Source organism: Gossypium hirsutum, chromosome A02, assembly GCF_007990345.1.
Source record: "Gossypium hirsutum isolate 1008001.06 chromosome A02, Gossypium_hirsutum_v2.1, whole genome shotgun sequence".
Classification (NCBI taxonomy): domain Eukaryota; kingdom Viridiplantae; phylum Streptophyta; class Magnoliopsida; order Malvales; family Malvaceae; genus Gossypium; species Gossypium hirsutum.
The window spans coordinates 7,271,572-7,285,285 of NC_053425.1; the positions used below are offsets into that span (position 1 = coordinate 7,271,572).

The 13,714-nt window shown below is 31.8% G+C and overlaps 3 protein-coding genes across 3 annotated transcripts; 1 reads left to right on the forward strand and 2 right to left on the reverse strand.

Moving 5' to 3' along the window:
• Positions 1-876: 876 nt before the first annotated feature.
• LOC107912442 (heat shock factor-binding protein) lies at positions 877-3,192 on the reverse strand. Its single transcript, XM_016840625.2, has 5 exons — positions 2,975-3,192; positions 2,137-2,190; positions 1,884-1,907; positions 1,739-1,781; positions 877-1,214 (listed from the first exon to the last, which is right to left on the reverse strand). The coding sequence occupies exons 1-5, from the start codon at positions 2,975-2,977 to the stop codon at positions 1,078-1,080; spliced, it is 261 nt and encodes an 86-aa protein (XP_016696114.2). The 5' UTR covers positions 2,978-3,192; the 3' UTR covers positions 877-1,077.
• A 6,348-nt stretch (positions 3,193-9,540) lies between these two features.
• LOC121215391 (xyloglucan 6-xylosyltransferase 2) lies at positions 9,541-11,419 on the forward strand. The gene is made up of 2 exons (XM_041089849.1): positions 9,541-10,994; positions 11,296-11,419. The coding sequence occupies exons 1-2, from the start codon at positions 9,666-9,668 to the stop codon at positions 11,350-11,352; spliced, it is 1,386 nt and encodes a 461-aa protein (XP_040945783.1). The 5' UTR covers positions 9,541-9,665; the 3' UTR covers positions 11,353-11,419.
• Positions 11,361-13,109, reverse strand: LOC107912444 (TOG array regulator of axonemal microtubules protein 2). The gene is made up of 5 exons (XM_016840628.2): positions 12,575-13,109; positions 12,379-12,485; positions 12,147-12,294; positions 11,861-12,055; positions 11,361-11,780 (listed from the first exon to the last, which is right to left on the reverse strand). The coding sequence occupies exons 1-5, from the start codon at positions 12,791-12,793 to the stop codon at positions 11,544-11,546; spliced, it is 906 nt and encodes a 301-aa protein (XP_016696117.2). The 5' UTR covers positions 12,794-13,109; the 3' UTR covers positions 11,361-11,543.
• Between the last annotated feature and the right edge of the window lie 605 nt (positions 13,110-13,714).

Sequence of the window (13,714 nt, forward strand, 5' to 3'; positions counted from 1 at the left end):
TAAGTGTACGTCATATATAAATTTTGTCTAATTTTTCAATTGTAAATAAAATATTAAGCAGATAATTTTGAATAATACGAAAGTACAACACAAACATGATAGTTGTTGAGGGAAAATTAATTTGTTGAGAGTAAGAGTATTCAAACGGTTAACCAAATCAAATTAGTATTAATCAAATTAATTGAACTTTTTAATCCTTTAACAGTTAATCAAACCAAAATATATTTTTTTTCTTATTAAAACAAGAATAAACATATAAAAAAAGTACATAAAATTTGTATTATTAATTATTAAGTTCAGTTATTTTGATTATTTACCCAATTTCAAACTGAATTAATCGATAACTAAATTTCCAAAAAATTATTAACCGACCGATTAACCGAATTAGATCGTTTCAATCAAAAGCCCAAATGCTTAAAGAAATGATAGGTACACGGAGCAGAAGTATCGCATTGGATGCCTGAGAAGAACAACGATGCAAAATTGTAAAGGAACCAAGTACTCCCAACTGTAATTGGGCATATCCTTAACTTTATGGCAACACAACTAAATTTGCACCCCAAATGTCTTAGTCATATTTACAGGTATGTATGGAAAGAGATATAAATAAATAAAGGGAAAACAAGCAAATACACAGATAAACAGCAAGGAAAATCAGGACCACATTTGCAACACTATAATGCCTAAGTGTTTTTTTGTGATTAGTTGAGCCAAAGCAAAATGCATTAATCTAATTAAGCTATTGGAGAGTAGAATGACCTAAAGAGTAATGACATCCACGAAAATGAACCTATCTTGCAAACTAGTACTATTTTCTATCTAGATTGATTGCTTCAGAAATCCGTGACCCGTGAATATTCATGTCAGACATAGCTATTACAGTATTCAAATATGCATAGATTAAAAAGCCTAATCATGGCCTTAAAGTTCTGTTTAAAGAATAAGATGCATGTTGCTGATGGTTTTCAACATTCAACAAAAGGATGAGTTACAAATATAAGGGTAGTCTATGAAAATAGCAATTAGAGGAGGCTTGAATTACTGGCTTTAGATGCCGAATTTCCTTAAGCTATCGCATTAGGATTCATTGGGTGACTTGGAATCATCTTTTACCGCAGGAGGAACTGGAGGAGGAGAGTTCTCTGCACCCATCTCTGCTTTGAGATCATTGATGCTTTGTTCTAGCTCATCTATCCTGCTGCCCATCTCATCGAGTTCATTGAAGTCAGGGAAATCAAGAAAATGTTTACAAGCGGAATGCAGTTTTATTTTCTTTGGAACAGAAATATATATATGTTAAATTTTTCTAAGACTGTTATGAATTTGGAAAGTCCTCGGAGGATCATATCCCAAACCCATGCTCGGGTAGGCATTGGATAAGGATGTCTAACATGGGTCTTCAATAAAAATGAAAAGTCAAAGTTAGCTTAATTTGGTAGCACCTAAGAAACAAGGACAAGTGAAATCAAAATTCGGAAACCCCCCCCCCCCAATAGCTAGTTCCCCCACAATACAAATCCAACCTAAGAACAGACTAAAACCCTGGTAGAAAACTAAGGACCCTCCATTTTGCATTTTGCAAAGCAAGTTTAAGACCTAGCCAGCCTCCCATAAAAGAATCCCAAAATCAACAAAACAACAATTCTATGATGTAATAGAAAAAAAACGAAGCAATTCATCTCTTCGAGGTTAAGCTTTCTAAGTATTATGCTGTGATCAGATAATATGAAAAGGATATTCTTCGTGATGATGGAATCAGACATTGTTTGGAACCTTGATTGCTGCAACATGAAAGCATATAGCAAACTTAGCTACATCTGCTTAAAATTCATTGTTCTTTAACTCCATACAGAATATCAAATCAATTGAAAATAAGAACTCACCATCTGTTGAAGTAGATTCTGGACCTGCAAAAAGAAGAGAAAGACTAAATTCAGTAAAAGCTGGATGAAAGTCATTTAAACTATAGAACCATCATCTTTAAGATGGTCCAACAGTTTCAAGTGCAATGTTTGGTAAATCTCCCTAAAAGCATAGTTAATATCATCTGGTCCAAATAACCATGAAGAGAAGTAATAATCTGTAATCTAAATTTATTAGTGACACATAAAAGTGCTAGAGAATAGAGGAACTCACGAAAAGTGCCATATCCGTAGTGTCCTGTTTTGAATCTACAGAATCATTCCCATCCTGAAAATAAATCATGCAACAGTTTCAAGTTCAATCCTTCTAATCTAACTTAAGGAAGCAAAACTTTCTTAAATGAATGTAAAGTTCAAGCTAAAAAGGAAAAACCAGTCAATGAATTAATTAGAGCCTAGAGTTCAGTCATTCTAATATACCAAATTCCAAATCACTGTGACATAAAAAACACTTAAAAAGCATAATAGCTATATTTAACAAATTTTGTTTTCAGCAATAGGTTATTGCATTCTAATTCCACTAACAAGCCAAAAACAAGAAACATATAGTTCAAATTGGTCAGTTTTCAAATAGCTAAAAACTTTTGAATATAATACTCGAATTAATTTTCCAGTTTCCAAGCATTTCTCAGCAACCAAACAGGACTTTAAATTTCACAGTTATTGCAGTTTTCAGTAATAGATTAAGAGTTTATGACATTCTTAACCCCATTGATAAGCCGAATATAAGAAACATATCGTTGAAATACTTCAAAACTGATTGATTCGTATAATCTAATACTTACATTAACTTTCCAAGCATTTTCTCAACAACCAAATAAAACTTTCAGCAACTTCTAAATTACGATTCAGAAGTAAAATAAAAGAAAAGACAAAAAAAAGATATTCTAATATGGTTGCCTCGTACAGAAAGAACAGATCAGATCCACTAACAGGAAATCAAATCCCTAATAAAATACTCATCGATAGAGATTCAGAAATATAATGAAACAAATTAGATATAAATAAAAAATAAGAAAAATAATAATTGAATAATCAAAAATGAAAATTACCATTATCGAGTATTAGAATTTTCGCTGGTTAGCAGTGGAGAAGATGAAGGGAAATGGCTAAGTTTACAAAAGTTAAAAGACAGCGAATAGTGAAAAAACAAAACAACAAAAGACAGCGAGAGCGATGGAAGGCAAAATTCCCTTCTGGGTTGGGCTTCTACTGAAAATTTGGGGTAAATTTTGTTGGAGGTCACCATAGCGTTGTTTCTGTTTTGATCGCCCTAGTTCTTTTAATCAATTTAACCACTACCGTTTGAAAAATTAATCAAAATGGTAACTCAGCCGTTAAACCTTTAATGGATTGCTGACTGGGCCTGCAAAAAAGGAAAATTTATTCTTTTAGTCCCTTTAAAAATTTACAAAATTTTAGTTAACACCATTTCTATACGCGCGAAGTTTTAATTATTTTTATGCTTAGACAAAAGAAAAGATACCGATTTACCATAGCTCTACCCTCTATGATGTCATCACCGTCTCCGCTCTGTCGTCTTTCACCCGAATAAGAAAAAATTGTCATGGTTTCCAAACATGAACAATGGAGGAAGAGAAAGGTTTTTGCGGGAAAACCATGATGGAGTTCTCTTGTTCGAGGGAAAAATGATAGAGAGGAGGGGTGCCGACGTCATAGAGGCGGAGCTAGGGTAAATTGTTGTCTTTTCCTTTACCTAAGCATAAAAAATTAAAACTTCACAATATAATAATGGTGTTAATTGAAAACTTATAATTTTTAAAGGGTCTAAAAGAATTTTTTTTTCCTTTTCTTGCTAGCCCAATCAACAATCCGTTAAGGGGTTAATAGCAGAGTGATTATTTTGGGCAGTTTTTTTAACAATAATGATTAAATTGATAAAAAAAATTAGAGTAATCTCCAATATAGTTTACCTTAAAAAATATTAAAACCATCCTGCTCAGATCTATTTTACTATTTAAAAATAATTTTATTAATTTTATAAATTTTATAATTAAACTTAAATAATTTTTTAGTTTCCATTTCAACAGACAAGTCAACCTCGAATATAGAATATTTTTTGAAACCAAATCTAATTTCGATTGGACTCATGAACTTTCTATTTTTAATCCTTGCTTTGAAATTGAAAATTTGTGCTTAAATTTCACTATATTCTCAAATTATAATCTAGATTTTAAATTGAGGTCTAAACTTTAAAATATTCTAATTTAACTTTCAAAGTACTGGTATTTTATCAATCAAGTTTTTCCAACATCATCTTGATTCTTGATTTTCGATTTAAGATATGACGTGGAACATATTTAAAATATGTGTATATATGTTACATGGACAACATAGATTTGATGGGTTAATAAAACAAAAATTGTCATTAAAATTTAGGATGGTTGTTTTTTAAAAAGTTAACCATACAATAAGTATAAACATATTTAAAATCTGGTCCACTTATTGTAAATATGATCCACATTAGATTCGAGCTAGCATCTGTCACCCAAGTTTATTGTTAGGCCGACATAAATGCCTGAATGATACAACATTGATACTTCGACGATTAAAATATTTTGAGTTTGAAGATTAATTCAAAATATGAACCATGGTTTAAGGATTAACTTAAAATCCAAGGGTCTGTGTAGTATGTACAACATAAACACCATGATACTTGTATATGAATAATCCAAACTCATTAAAACTCATCTATTTTTTTTCAAATTTTGAAATGGTCGGGAGAAAATTTTTATATACACATTTTCATAATTTTTTGTATGATTAATATTTTAATAATTTAACCGTCATATTTAATATTTCTTTCATATAAATCATGCTTATCAAGTTTAGAGTAAATTAAAGTAAATTAAAATTTTCTAACTACTTACATGTAATGCAAATACATTTATATTGATAATTCAATGATTAAATTGTTATAATATTACTTATATAAAACAATTACGAAAATATATAAAATTACTTTAATTTTACCCGACGTAAATGAATCTCTAATTTACTATTTATATTTAAATGTTGCAAATTAATTATTACATTTTCTAATTTAATTTTTTGATATCTTTAACGTCCATTTTACGATTTATATTTAAGATTTATGACTTTCTATCTTAATAATGTTGTTTTTAAGAATTGAACTCATAGTTGAAACTGTAATGTACCTTACTATTAATCCAATACTTATTGGTACATTTTTCAAATTTAACCAAAGGTTTAACATATATTTCTAAGAAAATTAATTATATATCTAATAGAGATACGTATATGTTAGACTTGATAATGGGTCAGGCTACTCTCCCAAGCCTGAAGGTTAGTCTAAAAAATGGGATGATTTGGACAAAAATATAGGCTTGAAAAATTAGTTTAAACAAAAAATGAGGTTTGTTTTCTAAATGAGTTGAGCCTAGGGTAAGATTTTTTTGGCCTAGGCTCAACCCAAATTTGCCTAATTTTTTTTCACTGTTGTTTTGTTGATGTTTGTTGTCATTTTGACGTTGTTTTGTTATCATTTTGTTATTATATTGTTACTATTTTATTGTTATTATTTGGATATTATATAACTATTGTTTCATTATTAATTTTGCTACTATTTTTGAGGCATTTGCTTGCTGAGTTGCAATTGTTTTAGTGTTATTTAAGTATAAAGATTTTTTTAAGTATTATTAATTTGTTGAGAACTATTTATTTTAATATTTTTAGTATATTGGATGTATTATATTTTTCTTTTAATTTTTTTACATAAAAAAGTAATATATATTTTTAATATGGGCAGTTAGGCTGGGCTCGAGTTTAACATTTTTTATCTGGACCGAGCTTAGACAAATTTTAGGTCTATTTTTTAGGCCAGATCAAACCCAAGCCTTGAAAGCAGGTGTAAAATTTTGCATTGGTCTAGCCCGACCATAATTAGGTCAAGTATATGTTTATGTCTTTGCATTTTACAAGTTTTTTAGGTTAATTATTAGGTTCAAATTTGTTTAATTATTATTGGGAAATATTAGGGGTTTAGTACCAATAAAGGCCCATTTTTTAAATTATTTACAAAAATGGGTCATTTCAAAAATAACGGATATGGAGCAAAAACCTAAAAATGCGCTGACGTGGACGCATTTTCAGGAGATAACCTAGAAAAATGCTTCCACGTCAGCATTTTTTTTCCTTGTGTCAAGTAAAAGAGCGCTGTCATGGACGCGCTTTTGGTCATGTTTTCCCCCAACGGTCACCTCTAACAGCCGTTTAAGAATCTGACCACTGGGCCTCCAACGGTTAGGAAAAAAAAAGTATAAACCCCTCAACCCATTTTTCACACCAAATTTTATTATTCTTCCAAATTTCTCTCTAAATTTCTCAAAAAAACTCTCAAAGCTCTCTAAGTTTTTTATTTTTGTTTGAATTATTTTTTTTATAATTTCTAAGAAATTTGATCATGTTAGTAATGGCACGACAATTAATTCGTCTCGATGATAAACATATCTCCATCGACCAAATGAAAATAGTAAGGGTTAATTTCATTTTTTTAATTTTATTTAATTTTTTATTTCATTTTTATAATTTAATTAATATTTTTTTGTAATTTTTTATAATAGCTGGTAGATCAAGTGTTACAATGGCCAAAAGCCTAAACAATTTTTTTATAATTTAATTAAACCCTAAAACCCTAATCAAACCCAAGAACCCTAAACCTAGGCCTTAATTAGCAAATAACCCACGGGAGATTACACGGCCAAAAGCGCATCCACGTCAGAGCAGTTCTTTTGCCTGACACAAAGAAAAAAACATTGATGTGGAAGCATTTTTTGGATTATCCCCTGAATACGCATCCATATCAGCATGTTTTTGAGTTTTCGGTCCATACCCATTATTATTTTTAAAAATGACTCATTTTCGTAAATAATTTCAGAAATGGACTTTTGTTGGTACTAAAGCCAAATATTAGTTAGTTTTAATAGATATTTAGTTATTTATTAAACTAATATATGAAAATGCAATTTGTTGATACAAGAAAGTGGTGTGGAGGAGGATGTGGTAAAATTCAAGAATAGCTCACTCTATTTTGATGGAGAATCGTTTTGTGTAGGTGATAAAGATAATAAAAATAGTAAACGAGAGAGACGGAAGAAAGGGAAGGGAAGGAAAAGAAAAGAAAGAGCTACAAAAAGGTTGGGGTGATGAGTGAGTATATCAATAGGGTTTAGGGTTTATATAAAGTTGATTTTGTGGGACACATGATTGTCTCCCACCTTGTTAATTAAGTAACGTGACATGTTTAGATTATAAAGTGTGTGACAAATGATCATTGTTTTCTGGCAATCGATAGGTTTTATAAGGCAGTTGGCTCACATTTTATTCAAGTTCTATTAAAATAATATTCATGGAGAAACCATGTAGACAGAATTTAGGGTGAGTTTAGATGGGCGATGCTTTACCCGCAGTTAGTGTAAAAACAGCGGTGACAGTAAGATTAGATACTGTAGCGTAAGATAAAAAGTAAGCTAAACGCACCGCACCACCGCCCCAAATGAAGCCTTAGTGGACGTGAATCATGGTGTTGCGGTGAAGGTCATCTAATGGCAAAACTCATATGCGTAACATAATTAATATTTTTTTTTTAATTTATAAAAAAAATTAATGCATAAAATGTATAGATATTATTTAAAATAATATTGAAATCTATTGGAAATTTAGAGATTTTCTCGAAACAATAATTTTAGACATAAAATGAATACCTTCAACGAACACATTTAATAAATATTAGATTATGTAGGTACCAATAATGCTAATATATTTATTAAAAGTTGATAAAAATTTCAAATAAAATTTTGGTTAAAAAAGTTAAATTGAATGTAGATATGAAATTTTATTGATTTTATATCACATAATTTAAAAGAATAAAAATATCATCGTAATAATTTAAATTAATTTATATAAATAATGATTTTTATTCATTTTTTAATTGAGTCAGTGTTCAATTGACTCGATAATAGTATATGCATGACTTAATATATAATTTGGTACTTGAGTTTGACACTTTTTTCTAATATGGTACCTATATTTTTTCGATCAAATGTGGTACATGCATTTAACAAAAGTTATACATTATGATTCTTGAAGGTAATAATGTTAAATTTTTAATGTTTAGTTCGGGTTTTAAAGTTGATTTTATGAAAATTTATAATTAGCTAATAATTAGTTATTAACTTTTATTAAATCACCTTGAAACCCAACTTAAATTACATTCATCTATTGTATTTGACAAATTAAACTCAAAACTAAACAAATTCACAATTAACATAAATTTATTCTAATAACATTCTTACATTTTATACCAAAATATATAACTTCTATCAAAGGCAATTACTAAATTGAACCAGAAAATAATACAGGTACCACATTAAAAAATATATCAAACCCAAATACTAAATAATACATTATATATATACTACTAATTATAATTAAATTGATGTCGTGAGTTAACAGATACTAAAGTTATTCATAGATCAGACAAATTACGACTTGATTCCAAAAATATTTTCAAGTGTAAGTCAATTTTCAAGTGAACTTGGCTCGACTTATCAACCCGTTTTAACGTTAAAATATATTAAAAAAATATTTTCTATATTTTTTATATTTAAAATTTAAAAATATTATTATTTAAATTGAATTTGAACCCAATATATAATTGTATAGTAGATCTAGAACAGCCAACTCATTCAAATGCCAAGCTCTTAATTTTTTATTTTCGGCCGTTCTTAAAATAGCATAAATCAAAATCTTATAATTTAAAAAAATATATATATATTAATCAAGTTGTTAACGTTAAACAACCCATGTGAGTGGGAGTACATGAAGTCATGAACTGGACGATTTGACTAACACTACGAGTGAAATTCCCACCGCCGTAGATCTACTCTTACCAGGCCCCACCTTTCGCATCGACGGCTGTAAGTAAATCATCATGAAACATAAAATAAAATAAAATTTCCCACAACGTGCTGCCGTTAAACACCTAAAATAAAAGGTTAAATTTTATTTTCAGTCCTTATACTTTGAAATAATTTGAGATTTAATTTTTATTTTAAAATCTTAGTCCACAATTAATACGTTAGTATTTTTTTGAAACTTGTCAACTTAGCTTAATTATCACACCAAATCTTAGTCTAATTGTTTTACCAATTCTTGTGTATAGTAAGGTGTTTCATACTCTTTAAACAAAGTCTCGATTTAAGTCTTATGAATGAAGAAAACAACATTAAAAGAATTTGGTTTTCAATTTAGGTGTTTGACTGAGCTTGACTTCAGACATAGTTGGAGCCCAAACACATGTTTATTTTTCATCAACCAAATGTCCTTGATACGAGAATAGCCTAATTAACATGTAAAGTTGATCAAATTCAACAGAAAAACTAATGATGTTAATGAATGAATTAAGATTCTTAAATAAAAAATGTAAGAATTTTTTTAAAACATTTTAAGTAAAGGGACTAAATATCAAAATTCATCAAAGTATAGGTACTGAAAGCAAGATTTAACCAAAATAAAATATTAAATTATTAACCGATTCTGTCTCTGTTTACAGCTTTCCATTTGTTTCTTTTCAATTTTCCCTCTTTTTTTTTTCTTCCTTCCTTCTTCACTTTCCTACTCCACCGTCTTGAATTGCTTTCCCTCGATTTTTCTATTTATTTACAATCGGAACCTGTGGCTGGAGCCGGCAAGGAAACCATCATGTTGGACCGGTGGTTAAAGGTTCGCCGTTCCCGAACCAAAATAATCTTTCTCTGCTTTGTAATAGCCGTCATCGTCCTACATGGCACCTTCAACCCCGTAAATCCCGGTTACTCCGCCGACGAAAACCAAAACCACCACTCCGACGCTCATAGCAAGCACGTTGAGTCCCGCTGCTTACTCGAAGATGCTCAAAAAGATGCCGCTCAGGGTGACAACAACAACGACAATAAGAACTACGCGGAATTTGATATCGCCAAGATTCTCATCGATGAAGAAGAAGGAGAAAAGGAAAAACCTGACCCGAACAAGCCGTACTCTCTCGGGCCTAAAATATCCGATTGGGATCAACAAAGATCCGAATGGCTCAAAACCAACCCGGATTTCCCGAACTTCATCGGTCGAAACAAACCCCGTGTCCTCCTCGTCACCGGTTCATCACCCAAACCGTGCGAAAACCCGGTCGGTGATCATTACTTATTGAAATCGATAAAGAACAAGATCGATTACTGTAGGTTACACGGGATCGAGATTTTTTACAACATGGCGTTATTGGATGCGGAAATGGCGGGGTTTTGGGCAAAACTACCATTGATTAGGAAGCTATTGCTTTCCCATCCCGAAATCGAGTTCCTTTGGTGGATGGACAGTGATGCGATGTTTACGGATATGGCGTACGAGCTCCCATGGGAAAGGTACAAAGATTTCAATATGGTCATGCATGGGTGGAATGAAATGGTTTACAATGATAAGAATTGGATTGGTTTAAACACGGGTAGTTTCTTGTTAAGGAATTGTCAATGGTCGCTTGATCTTTTAGATGCTTGGGCTCCTATGGGTCCGAAAGGGAAGGTTAGGGAAGAAGCTGGGAAAATTTTGACTAGGGAGTTAAAGGGTAGGCCAGTTTTTGAAGCCGATGATCAGTCCGCCATAGTTTACTTGTTGGTCAAGGAAAGAGCTAAATGGGGTGAAAAAGTATATCTGGAGAATGCTTATTATTTGCATGGTTATTGGGGAATTTTGGTGGATCGTTACGAGGAAATGATAGAGAACTATCATCCTGGATTAGGGGATCATCGATGGCCTTTGGTTACTCATTTCGTTGGGTGTAAACCGTGCGGCAAGTTCGGGGATTATTCTGTCGAGAGGTGCTTGAGACAAATGGATAGAGCTTTCAATTTTGGTGATAACCAGATTTTGCAAATGTATGGGTTTATGCATAAATCGCTGGCTAGTCGGAGAGTTAAACGAGTTAGGAATGAGACCGGTAATCCACTTGAAGTTAAAGATGAGTTGGGATTGCTTCATTCATCGTTTAAAGCTGTTAAGGTCTCTGCTTCTTCATAATGCCTTGGACACGTTGACATGTGATAGTCATACATTGTTATTGATATTTATTCTTTTACTCGTCAATTTCCACTCCATTGCCAATCCTTTCTCTTTGAGAGATTGGATCATACTCAATAATTTTGTATTTTTTATAGGAAGGAAAATTTTAACTGATATATAGCTGGTATTTGCATGTCATTTTGGCTAATTCTGCTTTATATATAATGTTAGATATATGTTGGCTGATTCTACTTTGCATTTGATGAACTGTTCATTTTTCATGTTCGGATCTGTCGGTCAGATACAAGTGTCGAGACATGGGTTACTTCAAGAAGAAGTAAAGGGCAAACCACAGTAGGTTGAAACTGCTTGAAATGCTTGTGTTTATTCCATCATTGAAAAAGAACAGAGTGTAGGAAACAAGAGTTCTATAGCAAATAGTAGACTACTTAGAAACCATGTAAAAACAGCATTTACATGACAGAAGGTCAATCCCATAGTGTTATTCTACTATATGTGCTGCTTCTCTAAAGCTTCTACTTTGAACTCTTACTGGGAAGAAACGACTTTGATCATTGACTGAGATTGAATCGTTGATAAATTTGACTGGCAAAAGCTTTGCCAATCCTCCTCCGTATCCAGCTTTTCGGATTCTGTAAATGCCTCGTATACTGAAAGTACAATGCTTCTTGCTGCTTCTCTGGCCTCTGGCAGCCTATCGTTTAGCAAATCCGTAGCCATTTGAAGCAAGGTAACTGACCCGAACTCTTTGATTTCTTCTGATCCCTGCAATGAGTTGGGCAATGTTCAACATTCTATGAATGGAAAACAACAACTTAGCCATGGAGTTTTCTTAGTAGTTTTACCATTTTGTAAACAGAATTGGAAATGGAAACTGCAGCTTTGGCTCTGACTCTAAGGTTGCCATGGTTAACAAATCTGCGGAGCTTTTGAAGCAGAGGTAAAGCAGCAATGGAGTTAACCATTGCTGTCAGCGACTTATCGGCTTCTTCACACACAAACTTCTTGTCTTGAGAAGCTTTCAGTAACAACTGCAGTAACTGTAAATCCACCCAAAAATTTAACTCATCAAAGCAGAAACTCAAAAACCGGAAAAGAGAAATGATGATCAGGGTCAATTGGGTTACCCACCAGCTGATCAAATGCAGTGGAATCAGTTGAATCAAGCAATTTTTCGCCGTAGGCATTGAAGATATCTGAAGCAGCCATAATCGAAGTCTTGCAAAGAGCACTTCTCGGGTTCTTCATTGACTTTACCACTACCAACATTACCTTCTCTCTGCATAATCACATACATTTTATCAGTTCAACACCCTTGTTCGATACATATCCAGGCATTAGAAAAAAGAAGTTCGAATCTTACAGGACTGGAAGCAGTAGACCTGGGTGATATAAAGAGAAACGCCTGGCATCGTTCAAAGACTGACAAACCTTCACCCAATCCTTCGAATCTAACCCTTCAACTAAGCTCTGAAAACATCAAACCGAATCAGAATCGTGAAATTGCAAACAGGGTTTTACTTCATTTTTTAAAAAGTAAATAGTAAAAATGGATTTACTTGGATGTTTGATTCTGGGTCTTGAAAGGGTTTGAGATTCTTGGAAGCGACATAATCAACGGATGCATCTATGGGTTGCGGTAAAGGAGCTTTGTTCTCATCGTTTACGCTGATCTCGGAAGCTTTTTTCTGGGGTTGAATCGACACTTTGGCTTGTTTCTTGGGTCTGAGACTGTCTGGTATGATGGGAAGTGCATTATCTATGGGTCGCAACGCCATTTTTTTTTTGCTCTGAGCAGAAAGCGAGAGGAAAAATTTATGATCTCAAAACAGTGATTTTTTAGGCAAAATTTGAATCGGATTTTTTAGGCAAAATTTGAATCTATAAAAAGGTTTGAGAAATTGAATTTACTTTTTGACGGGGAAAAAGAGAAAGGGTTAAAGAACGTTGCAAAAATTCAAATTTTCAAGAAAGAAGGGAAAGAAGAGACGTTAGACTTTTATATTCTAACGGTCGAATCTTTGAAGGGGCCATCAATTTTCTGTAACTCCCTAGTAGACTTTGTTTATAGCTGGGATACCAGTCTATTGTCTAAGCCTGAAGCTCCGTCTGAAATTTGAAAGGATTTAAATAAAAATATTAGATCAAAAAATGAGTTTGGGTAAAAAATTAGACCTGTTTAAAATATGATTAGGCTTGAGCTTAAACATTCAAGGTCTAAGCTCGATCCGACCCGTTCTCAAGTTTATAATACTTTATATTACGTTTTTTTATATATTATATAATTTATAACACATTAAAAAAATAAATCTATACTAAATATATAATACTAGTCTAATACATTAAAATAATGTTAATATTATATAAAAATTTCAATAAATTAAAAAAAATTAATATTAAAATAATATATGTAAACATTTTAAAAGAATTTCTAAAATATAATATTCAAGCCTAAAATAGGTTTAGGTTAATCTTTTGCAAATATGAGCGAGTTTGGATAAAATTTTAGGCTCTTATTTTGAGTTTAGTCGAGCTTAGACAAGCATAAAGCATGTTAATATCATGCTTAGACTCGACCTGAACCCAGTCCAATCCGACTCATGAGCACCTCTACTCCTTAGTTTTTTTTATCTTTTTTTAAATTTGTACTATTGATTTTCCTAAACATAATATTAAATAAATAAACTTATTTTTATATT